The sequence below is a fragment of the Sciurus carolinensis genome, chromosome 6, assembly GCF_902686445.1.
Source record: "Sciurus carolinensis chromosome 6, mSciCar1.2, whole genome shotgun sequence".
NCBI classification, from domain to species: Eukaryota; Metazoa; Chordata; class Mammalia; order Rodentia; family Sciuridae; genus Sciurus; species Sciurus carolinensis.
Window position 1 is genome coordinate 27,273,580 of NC_062218.1, and position 12,504 is coordinate 27,286,083.

General features: G+C 39.5%; 1 protein-coding gene and 1 non-coding gene across 6 annotated transcripts in view; one reads left to right on the top strand and one right to left on the bottom strand.

Moving 5' to 3' along the window:
• The window catches only part of Drosha (drosha ribonuclease III), a 119,479-nt gene extending 106,984 nt beyond the window's left edge, over positions 1-12,495 (bottom strand). For 2 of the 5 annotated variants that reach the window (XM_047555651.1, XM_047555650.1), the window contains exons 1-5: positions 12,400-12,495; positions 11,234-11,360; positions 9,862-9,927; positions 5,939-6,772; positions 1,511-1,603 (exon numbers count right to left, since the gene is read on the bottom strand). In XM_047555651.1, coding sequence (XP_047411607.1) covers positions 1,511-1,603; positions 5,939-6,772; positions 9,862-9,881 — 947 coding nt within the window. In that variant the 5' untranslated portion in view covers positions 9,882-9,927; positions 11,234-11,360; positions 12,400-12,495. The remainder of the gene's footprint in view (positions 1-1,510; positions 1,604-5,938; positions 6,773-9,861; positions 9,928-11,233; positions 11,361-12,399) is intronic. The other 3 variants (XM_047555653.1, XM_047555655.1, XM_047555654.1) reach the window with 3 other exon arrangements.
• On the top strand, positions 4,203-4,276 carry Trnam-cau (transfer RNA methionine (anticodon CAU)). The gene has a single exon. It is a non-coding gene; the product is annotated as a tRNA-Met (tRNA).
• Positions 12,496-12,504: the final 9 nt, after the last annotated feature.

Here is a 12,504-nt window from a genome sequence, read left to right on the forward strand (position 1 = left end):
ATGAGATAACAATGACAGGTAATGGGACTTCCTTGTCTTTGTTCTAATTTTCAACAATTTGACTCTTTTGAGATAGATGATGTTCATCATGAGATAATGTTCTTCAGGAGGTTATGGAAGTCTTATATTCCTAATTTACTTAAGTCTTTACTCATAAACAGATCCTGGTTTTATTATAAATACCTAATAAGCAGATACTGAGATAACCCTACACATTCTAACATAAAGAATTACAGATTTTCTAATACTAATTGATCTACCCAGGTAGTCTTGAAATAAACTCTACTGGTTCTTTTAACACACTGCTGAAAACAACTTGCTAGTATTTTAATTAGTATTTCTATATCCATATTCTCAAGAGACACTGATTTGTAGTTTCCTTTTCCCTTGGGTTAGGTCTTGCCACCTGAGTCTTCCTGCTATCACAGCCATGAGCTTAAGCTCTCCTTTCATTTTCTTCAGTGTTCAAGAACAATTTTAAAACTTCATGGAGATGGTACAAAATCAACTTTTCCTATTTTTCCATGGTTATTGGCCTATTACAATTTTCTGCTTCTTGTGTGACATCTGTAATTTTGTTTTCCTAGAAACCAACCCATCACATTCAAGTTTTTAGTTTGTTAAATATGTCTTTTTATCATTTTACAATGTTTAAATCTCCTTTGTTTTTGTAATGTACCTTCACAAAATTAATGACATTCATTTGCCATTTTTAGTTGTATGATCTTTCAAAAAACCAATACAAATATACTTGTATTGCTTTAATTGTTTCGTTATTTTATATTTGAATCATTTTTTCTGCTTTCCTTATACTCTACCAATTTCTAAAGCCAACTATTCAGATAATAATCATCCAACTATTTATTTGGCACTGACTTTAGGTCCCATTCTAAGTGTATAATATATTTCAGTGACCCTTCATCCCTCAATAAGGTAAATATAACTAATTTACAGATAAAGAAATTGGGGCCTAAAAAGGGTGGATAATTTTGCCCAGTAACAAAGTTGGGCAAACTAACAAAATGACCTCAAATCTATCAGATTCTAGGATACTACTGCTCTTAATTACCCTAATATAAGGTCATGAATTTTATTTCTGGATACAGAATTGGTTACACCCTATAAGGTTTGGATCATAGCAATCTTGATGTCATTAATCTATAGAAATGTGGTTACGTTTTGTTCTATTTTCCCAAACTGAATTAATTTAAGAGCATAATTATGAATTTCTAAGATTTTTTTTTAAAACTTCTTTGAGTTACTAGTGCAATTTTATGGTACTGTGGTCAGATAAAGCAGCCAGTATATTTTCCAGTTTGGGGGAATTCCTTGTGTATAATCAATGCACCTGGCAAGGAACTTTTAAGTGCCAGGTTGCTTAGCTTTCCATGGGTCATCCTGGCCAGATGCTGAGCTAATATGAAGACCTGGCTCATAGTCTGCACAAGCACAAAATCTAAATCCAAGGAGATAACCCTACTACTGCTTCCAGTGTCAACTCCTTGCTTACCTTCCAGATCTCTTATACTCTTTTTTGTAGGACCTTTCCAGAGATGGTGATCTTCGGTTGTCCCGGTGCCTGTGTCTCTCCCGTTCCCGCTCTCTTAAAGGAATTAATACACAGAGCTGTTTTCAACAGAAAGACTCAAAAACACCATCTCTTCACTGAATATATCTTCTAAATAGGTGGACCACATCTAAAAGTTTTCCAGGAGTTATTCACTAGGGGACATTTTATTCCTCCTTAATTTGTTAGAAGATAAAGGAGCTTTTCTTCATAGAACTTAACTAACTTGGAAAGTTTTTGCTGTTTTCTTTAAAGAAAGAAATCATACTTGAAGCTAAGTAATAAAGGGAATTTTATCACCATCTTCTCTCAGGACTTTTCAGTTAATTTCTGGTTATTTAAACTTTTCTCCCTACTGATTTCTAGAAAACTCTACTCATTCATTAAATAAGAATGCAGATTAAAGATTTCATAGTAAAGATTACCACAGGGCGCTCTGAACCCTTATGGATGGTAAGCCTGAGTAGTTCCAGCTATCACTAACCCACCAAGAGATCATGACTAAGTCACTCTACTGCAACTTGTACCTGGAAAAAAATTCTAAATGAAGACACTGAATTGACCCAATGTAAAAATGGAATGAGGAATTTAAAAAACCTTCCAAATATAACAATATCTTCTTAGTTTATTTAATAAGTACAGTGAAGATCTGGAACAAAAATCTGAATTCCAGTTTTTGAATTATACATTATTGTGGAAATAACCAGTCAAACCCAGAATGGGGAGTCGGGGGGGAATGCTACATAGGTTGACTAACAGCACTTTAGATTTTGGAGTTTTTCAGATTCGGGAATATTTGCATAAACTTTACCAGTTGGTTATCCCTAATCTCAAAATCCAAAATCTGACATGCTCTAAAATATAAAAATTTTTGAGTATCAAGTAGGCACTCAAAAAGTTTTGGATTCTACAGCATTTTTGAATTAGGCTTTCAGATTAAGGATCAGCAAAATGACTACAAAATGTCTAAACCAAAAATATCCCCCAACCTTTATCCAAATAAAAGAAATGTTAATACGCTGAAGTCAAAACTTATAAAACAGATCAGTGACTGCTTAGAAATTAAGACAATATTTATTTTTTTACTTAAAAGAATCCCCTGTTCTCAAGGAAGAGTCCTTTGAAAAATATGCTTTTGGCATATATACAACCCTCAGGTAATACATCTATCCAAATGAAACAATCAGAGTCTAGGATTCTACATTTGTCTGATATACTTCTAAAATCATAGTTTAAATTTAGATAGTAAATCTCAATTACAGAAATTAGTGAAGGGTGCCACATATCAAAAACAAAGGTAATTTGGAATGACGTGGCTGCTGAAAAGAATAATTGGCAATAATTTCCAAATAAAACTCTAATTAGAGGGTATTTCTAAGTTTTGTTTGTTTTTTTAACAGATAGGCAAAAGAACTCTGAACTTAACACTTGATGATGACAGCTACCTCTGAGTGGGCAGGAATTGGATATAATTCCGAGTTTATTTAAAGGAAGAAAATCTATGCTTACATTACTTTTCCCAAGATTCTTCCCTATTTGCAAGCATTAAGATATTCCTTAAATACATTATGCTAGTCTGATGGGTACACATTTACTATCACAGAAAAGCCAAAGGAAGTAGTGTGTGGTAGCACTAATAATCCAGGTGAGGCCCAGTCCACACCACCTTACCACACTGAAGAACAGCAAGCTCAGTGACTTGCACCTGTGTGTTTCTTTCCCCACTCCCGGGAGTAACCTTGATCTTTCATGGTAACAGATATATGTATATCCACTTCTTCAGAAGCCTTTCCTAGAAACAGTTTACCCAAAAGTTTGCAGGTGTTATTCAACCAAATTTGGAGGAGGAGGAAAAGAAGAAACATGGAATTTATAAAAGGATAGTTTTACTTATACCAAGAAGCAACCAGGACAGTCTGTAGAATTAGCATAACCTTAACACAATCCAATGTACAAATTTATGAAGTTTCAGTTTTTCCCAATATACTTCTAATTATATTAGGACTTCACATGCCCCATATTTGTTTCACAGAAACATTCCACATATGACAGATAACTGACACTCCACCTAATAACCAAAAGGAAGTCAATTATAATAGGGTCAAACTATCAGGGCAACTCCAGGACAAAAGTGCTACACAATTACAAAACAACTCCAATATTACCTAAGACCATTTGAGAAAGTTGGAGATCCTTCACAGCAAAGGACTGTGGCTCAGGATAGAGATTAGAGGTAACCTGTGGTACCTGATTGCACTTGGTGGTAGAGATCCTCAGTTTATAGCATATATGAGTTTCTTTAAGCACACACTTAACTAGGATTTTAAGCCTCAGAAGAACAAGATTTACAGTGGAGCCCTAACAACTCCCCTAATTACAGCATCTCAAAATGGAGGGGAAAAAACTATCTAGAATGTCTGTAGCAAAATGTTTCCCAAGGACAAGGTTATTAAATATCACCTTAACATCCAAAGAAAACTATTCACAAACTCTTTCCAACTTAGATTTTCAACATAAAACTATAAAATAAACCATAGCAGGCTTTTGGCCTCCTCAGAAAATAATTAAGAATAAATTCACCAGAAACAATAGTTCATGCTGAAAAAGATTTTAAAAAATTTATGGACTGTTGGTCTGGGGATATAGCTCAGTTGGTAGAGTGCTTGCCTCATAAGCACAAGGCCCTGGGTTCAATCCCCAGCACCACAAATAAATAAATAAGTAAAATAAATAAATAAATCTATGGACTCTCATTGGTGTGGTGACACACACCTGTAATTCCAACAACTCAGGAGGCTGAGGTAGGAGGATCACAGGTTGGAGGCCAACCTCAGCAACTTAGCAAGACCCTGTCTCAAAATAGAAAATAAAAGGGGCTGGGAATGTAGCACAGTGGTAGAGCATCCCTGAGTTTAAACTCCAGTACCAGTAAAAAAAGAAAAAAAAAAAAAAAGTCTACAAACTCTCATTCAGCTACTGTCCACGAGAATCAGAAATGCCATCCCCACAAGGAACATATTCCCTTCTGCCTCTGCAGGCCATGAAGGCAAGGCAAAACATGTCTCACCTCCAAAACCTCTCTGAGCTCTAGTCACTACCTTCAGGGCAGAGAAGGCCACTACCCTTTATAGGCAAAATATGCAGTCCATATCAAATCAATATAGCCATGAGGAAAATGTGAAAGTTGAGACATGACTGAATTCCTGTAATCAGCTGTGGATCAAGGACAGAAGCCAAGACCAACTCTCTACAAAATGCCAAGTGAAGTGACTACTTTCAAGAGCTCAAGCACCTTTAGCAGAGCCCCAGAAGACAGTGAAGGCAAACACACAACAGTTAAAGAGAGCAGCGCTGTGTCTGGCTCAACAAGTGGAAAACCTCAAATTTCATGGACAAGGAGTTCACTAACAGCCCAAATAAATATTAGTACAATCGTTCTGTGTCCTTTTATTTTTCCATCTAAACCAATAGTTCTTAGATTTAGAGGTAACAAGTTCACCTAACTCTGAAAATCTGCCACAAGTTTCTGATAGAAACACATATGTAATCATAAAACATGCTCTGCATGTGACTTTGAAATATTTCTAGAGGCTGCCTAGAATCCATTTTAAGAATGCCTGATTATAACATTCTTATATATACAAAAAATTATTTTAGAAAAAAAGAAACAAAAATCTAGAATGGAAGTGTTTTTTAAATACAACTTTCTTCACTATGAATACATTTCAATGCAATGAAATCAGGCTAAGAGATTTCAAAATTATAACTTTGATAAAATAAAACAAAAAGGGCTGGGGATGTGGTTCAGTGGTTAAGCACCCCTGGGTTCAATCTCTAGCACAAAAAAAAACCCACATGTAACTAATCTTAACTTCACTTTGCAAAAAACAAATCAAGAAGGCAACAACATACAACACACACTTACCCTAAAGATAAGAAAGTAGTTTTACTTGTGTAAACTAGTTTGCTTCTTGATTGATATCATATGCATGTCCCTAATTCTAAAAGAACTCTAATGCCATAACCTGACATGATAATCACACTGAACATAATCAAATCTCTGATAACACAAAACACAATACAAGATCTTTCAATGTCACAGGATCACCATTAAAATGTCTATGGTATGATGCAGAGTAAAAGTCTTAACATTTGTTGAAATGAATCTATACTGGTAATTTTGTATGTTTTTCAAAACCAGTTTTTTCTGACATCAACTTACTTGTCTTTTTCTCCTGAAAATAAAATCCCAAATGTGCTTTCTTTCCTTTTACAAATTGAAACGCACATTTTACTTGGTTTGCAGGTAAATGGAAATATATTGTGTCAGGGCCTCTGTGGTTCCTCAAAGCACCCCACATGTGCCTTTACCTGCTCCGCTCATAGCTGCGGTGTCGAGATGGTGTTCTGCCCCGGTCATAATCGGATCGGTAGCGGCTGTCTGGTCTCCTACGGTCAGGGCTGCGGCCTCGCTCCCGCCGATCCAAGGAACGATGCCTCTCACCTCGCCCATGACTATGATCTCGATGCCTGTGATCATCATAGTGCTTGAGCCTTTCTGGTGACCTTCTCTCACTGGGAGCCTTTGGGAGTGGGTATGGAGGGAGATGCCTAAAATGAGGGCTACTGCTGCTATTAGCACTGGGTGGGAAAGAACTGGGATTGTTCTGGAAACTATTAAAATTGGGAGGTGGGAAATTGTGGTGCGAATATCCTGGAGGGTACTGATAATTAACCTGCTGTGGCATGACCGGAGGGGGAGGAGGGTGGGGCATGGAAGGAGGGGGCATCAGAAAGGGGAAAGTGCCTTGTCCAGGAGGCGCTCCAGGAACTGGGGGGTTATTAGGACAAGGCATGGGAGGGGGCATGGGTGGAAAACAGGGGGGCACTGGGAAGGGGTGCCTCATCTGGTGGTTGGGGAAAGGGGGCCTGACTGGGCAGGGGGGAAGAGGACCTTGTGCTGATGGGGGCATGGGAGGAGGGAAGGGCACAAAGTCTGGTCTTGGAGGCAGAAAATTGGGGGCTGGAGAGTTCGAGAATGTGGTAGAAGGGGCACTTGGAGGTTCATATTGATATTGCACAGGAGGCTGCTGAGGGTGGAGCAGTCGCAGATTTTGGGGCCTGAAAGCTGGTGCTGACGGTCTGGTTCCATGTCCTCCTCGTCCTCGGGGACACCCTCGTCCTGGGTGGAATGACATTCTATGGCTTTGTTGGAAAAAAGAAAAAGGGAAAATTTAAAGACAAAACAAAAGACAAAAACAAAAAAACTCTCACTATGTTAACAGTGACCATCCTGATGTGCACCCAACAGACCCATCAGTCAAGCCACTAGAATATTCCACCCTCTAATACTGGGTTCTCTATAGATTCCAAAACTCTTTACAACCAATAAACTCCTCCTCCTGTCTCAGTCCAATCAACTACCATGGTCCATCCCTGAACCTTGTCAGCCCTTAAAGTTGCTCTTCCTTCCAAATGACAACTCTAATGTCCCATTGTTGAACCATCTGCTATCATGTCCTTGCTCAAATTCCCCTCCAGTCCTGACCTTACCATGTTGCCCTGGCCGCACACTTGTTTCTACATCTATACAAGCCTCTTCCCACTTCCATCTGTACCCCAACTGAGTAGACTTCATGGCCCAGCATCTCAATAACTCACATTTAAATTACCTCCACTCCTCTGCCCTACTCTTCAGTTACAAAAACCTGGCAATGCCCCAGCCTTAGAATCATCCAGTAATTCATCTTCTGTAGGCCAACCAGAAAGAAGCATCCCAAATTGACCCAACTGGGCAGACTGGTGCCCATACAAATTCAGTCACAGATTTTGCCATGACATCTGCCTGCTTTAGCAGCCAGTGTACTCTCCTGTCCACCAGAACTACCACAAATCTTCTACGGGCATCCTTCCTGACATCCTGATCCCTCTTCATAGTCAATAATAATCCCGTCTCCTACCAAACATAAACACTAAAATTATCAGAGAACTCCCTCATCTTGTTCTACCCATTCTACAAGCCTATCCACATCCAACTTTGCCCTGTCCAAATTCCCTTCACCTGATAAAGCCTATCTTGCTACATGCACTTTGGATCCCATATCCAAACACCTAATTTGGATAACCACCCTCCCTCTGCAATCTTCCCCTCCCCCACTATCAGACCCTCTACAGCAGCATTTGAAAATACTAAGGTCCATTTCAACATGAAATACTTTTCTTGGCCTCCAGGACTCTCACCCCTTTGCACTTTCTTTTTCCTGCTCTTCATGACCAAATAACCTGAAAAAGTTGTTATGGAGCAAATGTTCACGTTTCCCCAAAATTCTTATGTTGAACCCCTAATCCCAAGTGTAATGCTATAGGGACCTGAGGTCTCTGGGAGGTAATTAGGGTTATATGAGTGTTCTCATGATGGGATAAGTGCCCTTATGAAAAGAAGAGATAGGACGCTCCTCTCTTTCTGCCAGGTGAGACTACAACAAAAAGGTAATCACCTAGAAGCCAGGCAGAGGGTCCTCACCATGGAAGAAAATCCAACCACATTTGCACCCTAATCTTGGACATCCAGTCTCCAGAAGTGTGAGAAATAAGTGTTTTTCTTAAGCCACCTAATCTATAGTATTTTGTAATGGCAACCCAAGTTAACAGAGACAAGAGCATATGGTCATCCCTTGGTATTCAGGGAGACTGATGCCAGGACCCTCATCCCCATGGACACCAAAATCCGAGGCATTATATTTGCACAAAACCTATACATATCCTCCTATATACTTTAAATATCTCCAGGGCTTGGGATACAGCTCAGTGGTAAAACATATGCTTAGCATGTGTGAGGTCCTGGATTCAACACCCAAAAAAGAAAAAAAAAAAATCATCTCTGGATTACTTATAACAAAATGTATATGATACAAATAATCGTTATACTATATCGTTTGGGAAATAATGATAAGAAAAAAAGTTTCTATGTGTCCTACACAGATGCAATGATCATAGACCTACCTACACTGTACACAAACAAGATGCAGTGCTCATACAAATACTGGAGAGAGACAGGATACAACCAATTCGTTTTGCTTTTATGACATTTCTTACATTTTTTTCCCCAAAATATGTTCAATCTGTGATTGGTTGAACCGTGGATGCAGAAAACCTGAATGTGGAGGGTTAAGTATATGCTTTGAGTTCACTCTAATCTAACTTCAGCTTTGGCCATCATTCAGTGAATGAAATGAGCAGTGTCCACCTTGTTTTGAAAACCAACAGCCATTTTTGATAAACTTCTTGATCTCTGTGCAGCATTCAGTCCAATTGTCCCCTTCTTTGCAGATGTTTTCCTTGAATTACTGACACAACTCTCTCATTGTGTCCTTACTACCTCTCCAGCTGTTCCTCCTGGCACTGTCCTGTGCCAGTTCCTCCTCTGCTAGGGGATGTCAACCAGCTGGTATTCTTCAGGGGTCCAGACTGAGCACTCTGCTCACTCTTTTCCAAGGTGATTCTACCACTTATGTTGCTTCAGTTACCACTCACCTGTCAGTAACTTCCAAAGTTACCTCTCTAGCCACCAAAGAGCTCTAGACCCAAGCTGCCAACTGCCAACTCGACCTCTCTCCTTCAATGTCCTTCGCCACAAATTCAACATTTCCTAAAGGAATGAATGATGATCTTCCCCTCCACACAACACATGCTCCTTTCTTAGTGTTTCCCATCTTAATAAATGATACCATTTACCGGTCACTAAAACCAATATACCAGGAAATCATCTGACAACTTTTCCTCTCTCACCCTTTAGTTAAAATTTTAATCATTTATGTGTCCACTATAGCTTAATAAAATTTTTTTTAATAAAATTTCCTATCATTTTTGCTCAGAAATACTTCCTGAATTAATCCACTTCACATCCTTGTCTCTTGTCTGACTACTTCAGTAACATCCTTGCTGGGCTTTTAAAACAGCACCATCACTGCCGCAGGTCTTCTTAGGTTCCCTACTCTCACAACACAGTGCTGCCTCTTGGCAGTTCCTACAGTAATCATGATCCATCAACTAATTACATAATTCTACCTTTACTGTCTACCTTCACCTCAGAACCACACACATCATCAGGGAAGGGCTCTAGGATGTTCTGTTAACTGCTCTGGTGTAGCTCTGCTGTTCTGTACCCACTGTTAAGAATGAGCACACTTTCCACTCTTCCAATTTAACTAAGTCCCTTCCACCCTGTGTGTCCCAAAACCTGTCGGTCCTCTCTCTGTTCTCCTCAGCACTGCCACTCCTATCCTACCACTCACCACGTATTGCCTTGCATCATGATGCACTGTCTGGATATGTCACATCTTCCACAGAGAATATAAGTTCTAAAGGACAGAAGGAATAAAATATATATAATCAGGTTTTCTAAACCACCAGTGCTATAAAATATTTCTGTAACTATCTTAACACTGATTTCATATTCTCCAACACACCTAGCCTATTAAAATTAAGGGCATGTTAAACTGCATTTAAGTTTCCAACAAAAATTAATTTTTTTTGGCAGGAATTATTGGGGCTCAATCCCAAGGTCTCACACATACTAGGCAAAGCTCTACCACTGAGCTACATCCCTAGCTCCTTTTTATTTATTTATTTATGTATTTATTTTGGGTACCTGAGATTGAACCCATGTTCACTTAATTACTGAGCCACATTCCCAACCACTTTTATATTTTATTTAGAGACAATGTCTCACTCACTAAGTTGCTGAGGCTTGGCTTTGAGCTCACGATCTTCCTGCCTCAGTCTCCCGAGCTGCTGGGATTACAGGTTTACGCCATTGTGCCCTGTCCCTAGCTCTTTTTATTTTATTTTGAGACAGGGTCTCACTAAATTATCCAGGTTGGCCTTGAACTTGGGACCTTCCTGCCATTAGCTATGATTATAGGTATATGCTACAACCCTTTGCTTCCAACTAAATTTTAAGATGTCCTTATTTCTTTTTTAAAAAAAAATTTTAGTTGTAGATGGATACAATACCTTTATTTATTTTTATATGGTGCTGAGGATTGAACTCAGTGCCTCCCACATGTTAAGCAAGAGCACCACAGAGCTACAGTCCCAGCCCCTTATTTCTTTTTTTTTACTGTCTCAAAATTACCAGTAGCTAAGAAGATTTAAAACATAGGCATAAAACATCTTTAATTTGCTAAAAGACTGGGGACAAGAAACATTTCCTTGCTCCCTCTCCACACAAAAAAGTTTCCTCCACTGTAAAATAAGGCATAGATCAAACACAAAAATCAGTGAGACCAGCATTTAAATACATATATAACTATAATCATGTTAACACTAGTTATGATTATTTTCATTCTCTGCTCTTTCCATAGAAGAACACTGTGAACATAAATGGGTTTTCAAATATCTGAACTTCAACAAAATGCTTTTAATAAGAAAAACTCCCATCACAGGCCACACATCAATAGAATCCATTACCTTCCCCATGAAGTCCCTACTACCCCACACTTTCCCAGTTGATTTGTTCTTTGCTCCCATTCTCTCTAAAATTTTCTTGCTCTGTGAATCTGCCCCATGAATTTCAATCTATCACCCTTTCCTGATTCCCTTTGGGAAGTCCCCTCTAGACTTCCATTGTTCTTAGTCTGTACTTACTTCTTTTACAGCACTTACCAGAGACTGGCTCATGTTATAGTCATGTGTGCACAAGTCAAACTCCTTCTCTAGATTACTAGCTCCTTGATGACATGAGTTGAATCACAGTCATTTCTGTATTCTTCACACTCCCTGGCAGAGCATCCTGCACACAGTAAGTGCTCAATAAATTTTACTTTCTCATCAATGGTATGATCATCAATGGTATCTATGTCACTTCTGTACATATCTCTTCCATGTGTATCAGCAGATTCACATCATCAAAACCCACGCAGAAAGCATAGCTTTTCACTGATGCATGCACTGTCCCAGGCCCTATTAACTCAAAGATGAATAAGACATATAACCTACAGGACTCGTGGAACTCACACTGTATTTGCCCAGAGTCACAAAAAAAGAAAAAAAAAGAAAAAAAAAATATATATATATATATCAGGTATTAAACAAAGAGGTATGTACAGGATCTTGGGGAACACACAGGAGTGTGCTGAAGCTAGAAGTGGTCAACAATTAAGGTCATTAACACTCCTGCTGTACAGTGTATAACAACTCAACATTGACTACCAAACCCTTGTGGATGTTTCTATTGTCGAAAATCTAAATTACTGACCATGAAATAGGCAGCTGGGCTGTGTTCTGGGTGCAAGTTTTAATTCAATCAAGGAATTTACTGCATCTGGAAAAGTAAATGTTTTTTGGCATCTGCTTACTCCTAGGTTGCTGTTCAGAAGCAAAGAAACTGAGGGAGACATTCTGAACAATTAATACGTCCAGGAACGTCAATGCAAAAAGAGTTACAAAGTGTGACTACATTCTTATTCGGAACCCCGGGCTGAACCTGCAGCTGATCCTTAACTGCACGAATACGCGTTTGCATCTCCCGCCAGGCTGTGAGCCGCGCCAGGCAAGCCTAGGCTCAAGGTCTCATCCCCCTTCAGAAACCCCGAGGGCCCCAGTCCTGGACCACAAATGAATGAAAGACATCCTTTTCCAATTCTATTTATCTATGGGATCCGGGCCTAGGGTCGCTCTCTTTCCCTTAGCAGCAGACCTGGAGAAAGACTGCCTGACCCCAACTCTCAGGCGCCTTTCGTCGCCAGTCCCGGGCTCCATCCGGGTTTAAATCCCAACACTCGGAAACACTCTCCCTCTTCCACCACCCGCAAGGTGCCGTGTTCGCTTACAAAGAGCCGCGAGGTCGCCGTCAGAGAAAAGCCAGGCTAATAGTGCAGCAGCCAAGACAGTGGCGCCACCCGCGCCTCCGGAACAGGAAACTAAGGGAATTATAA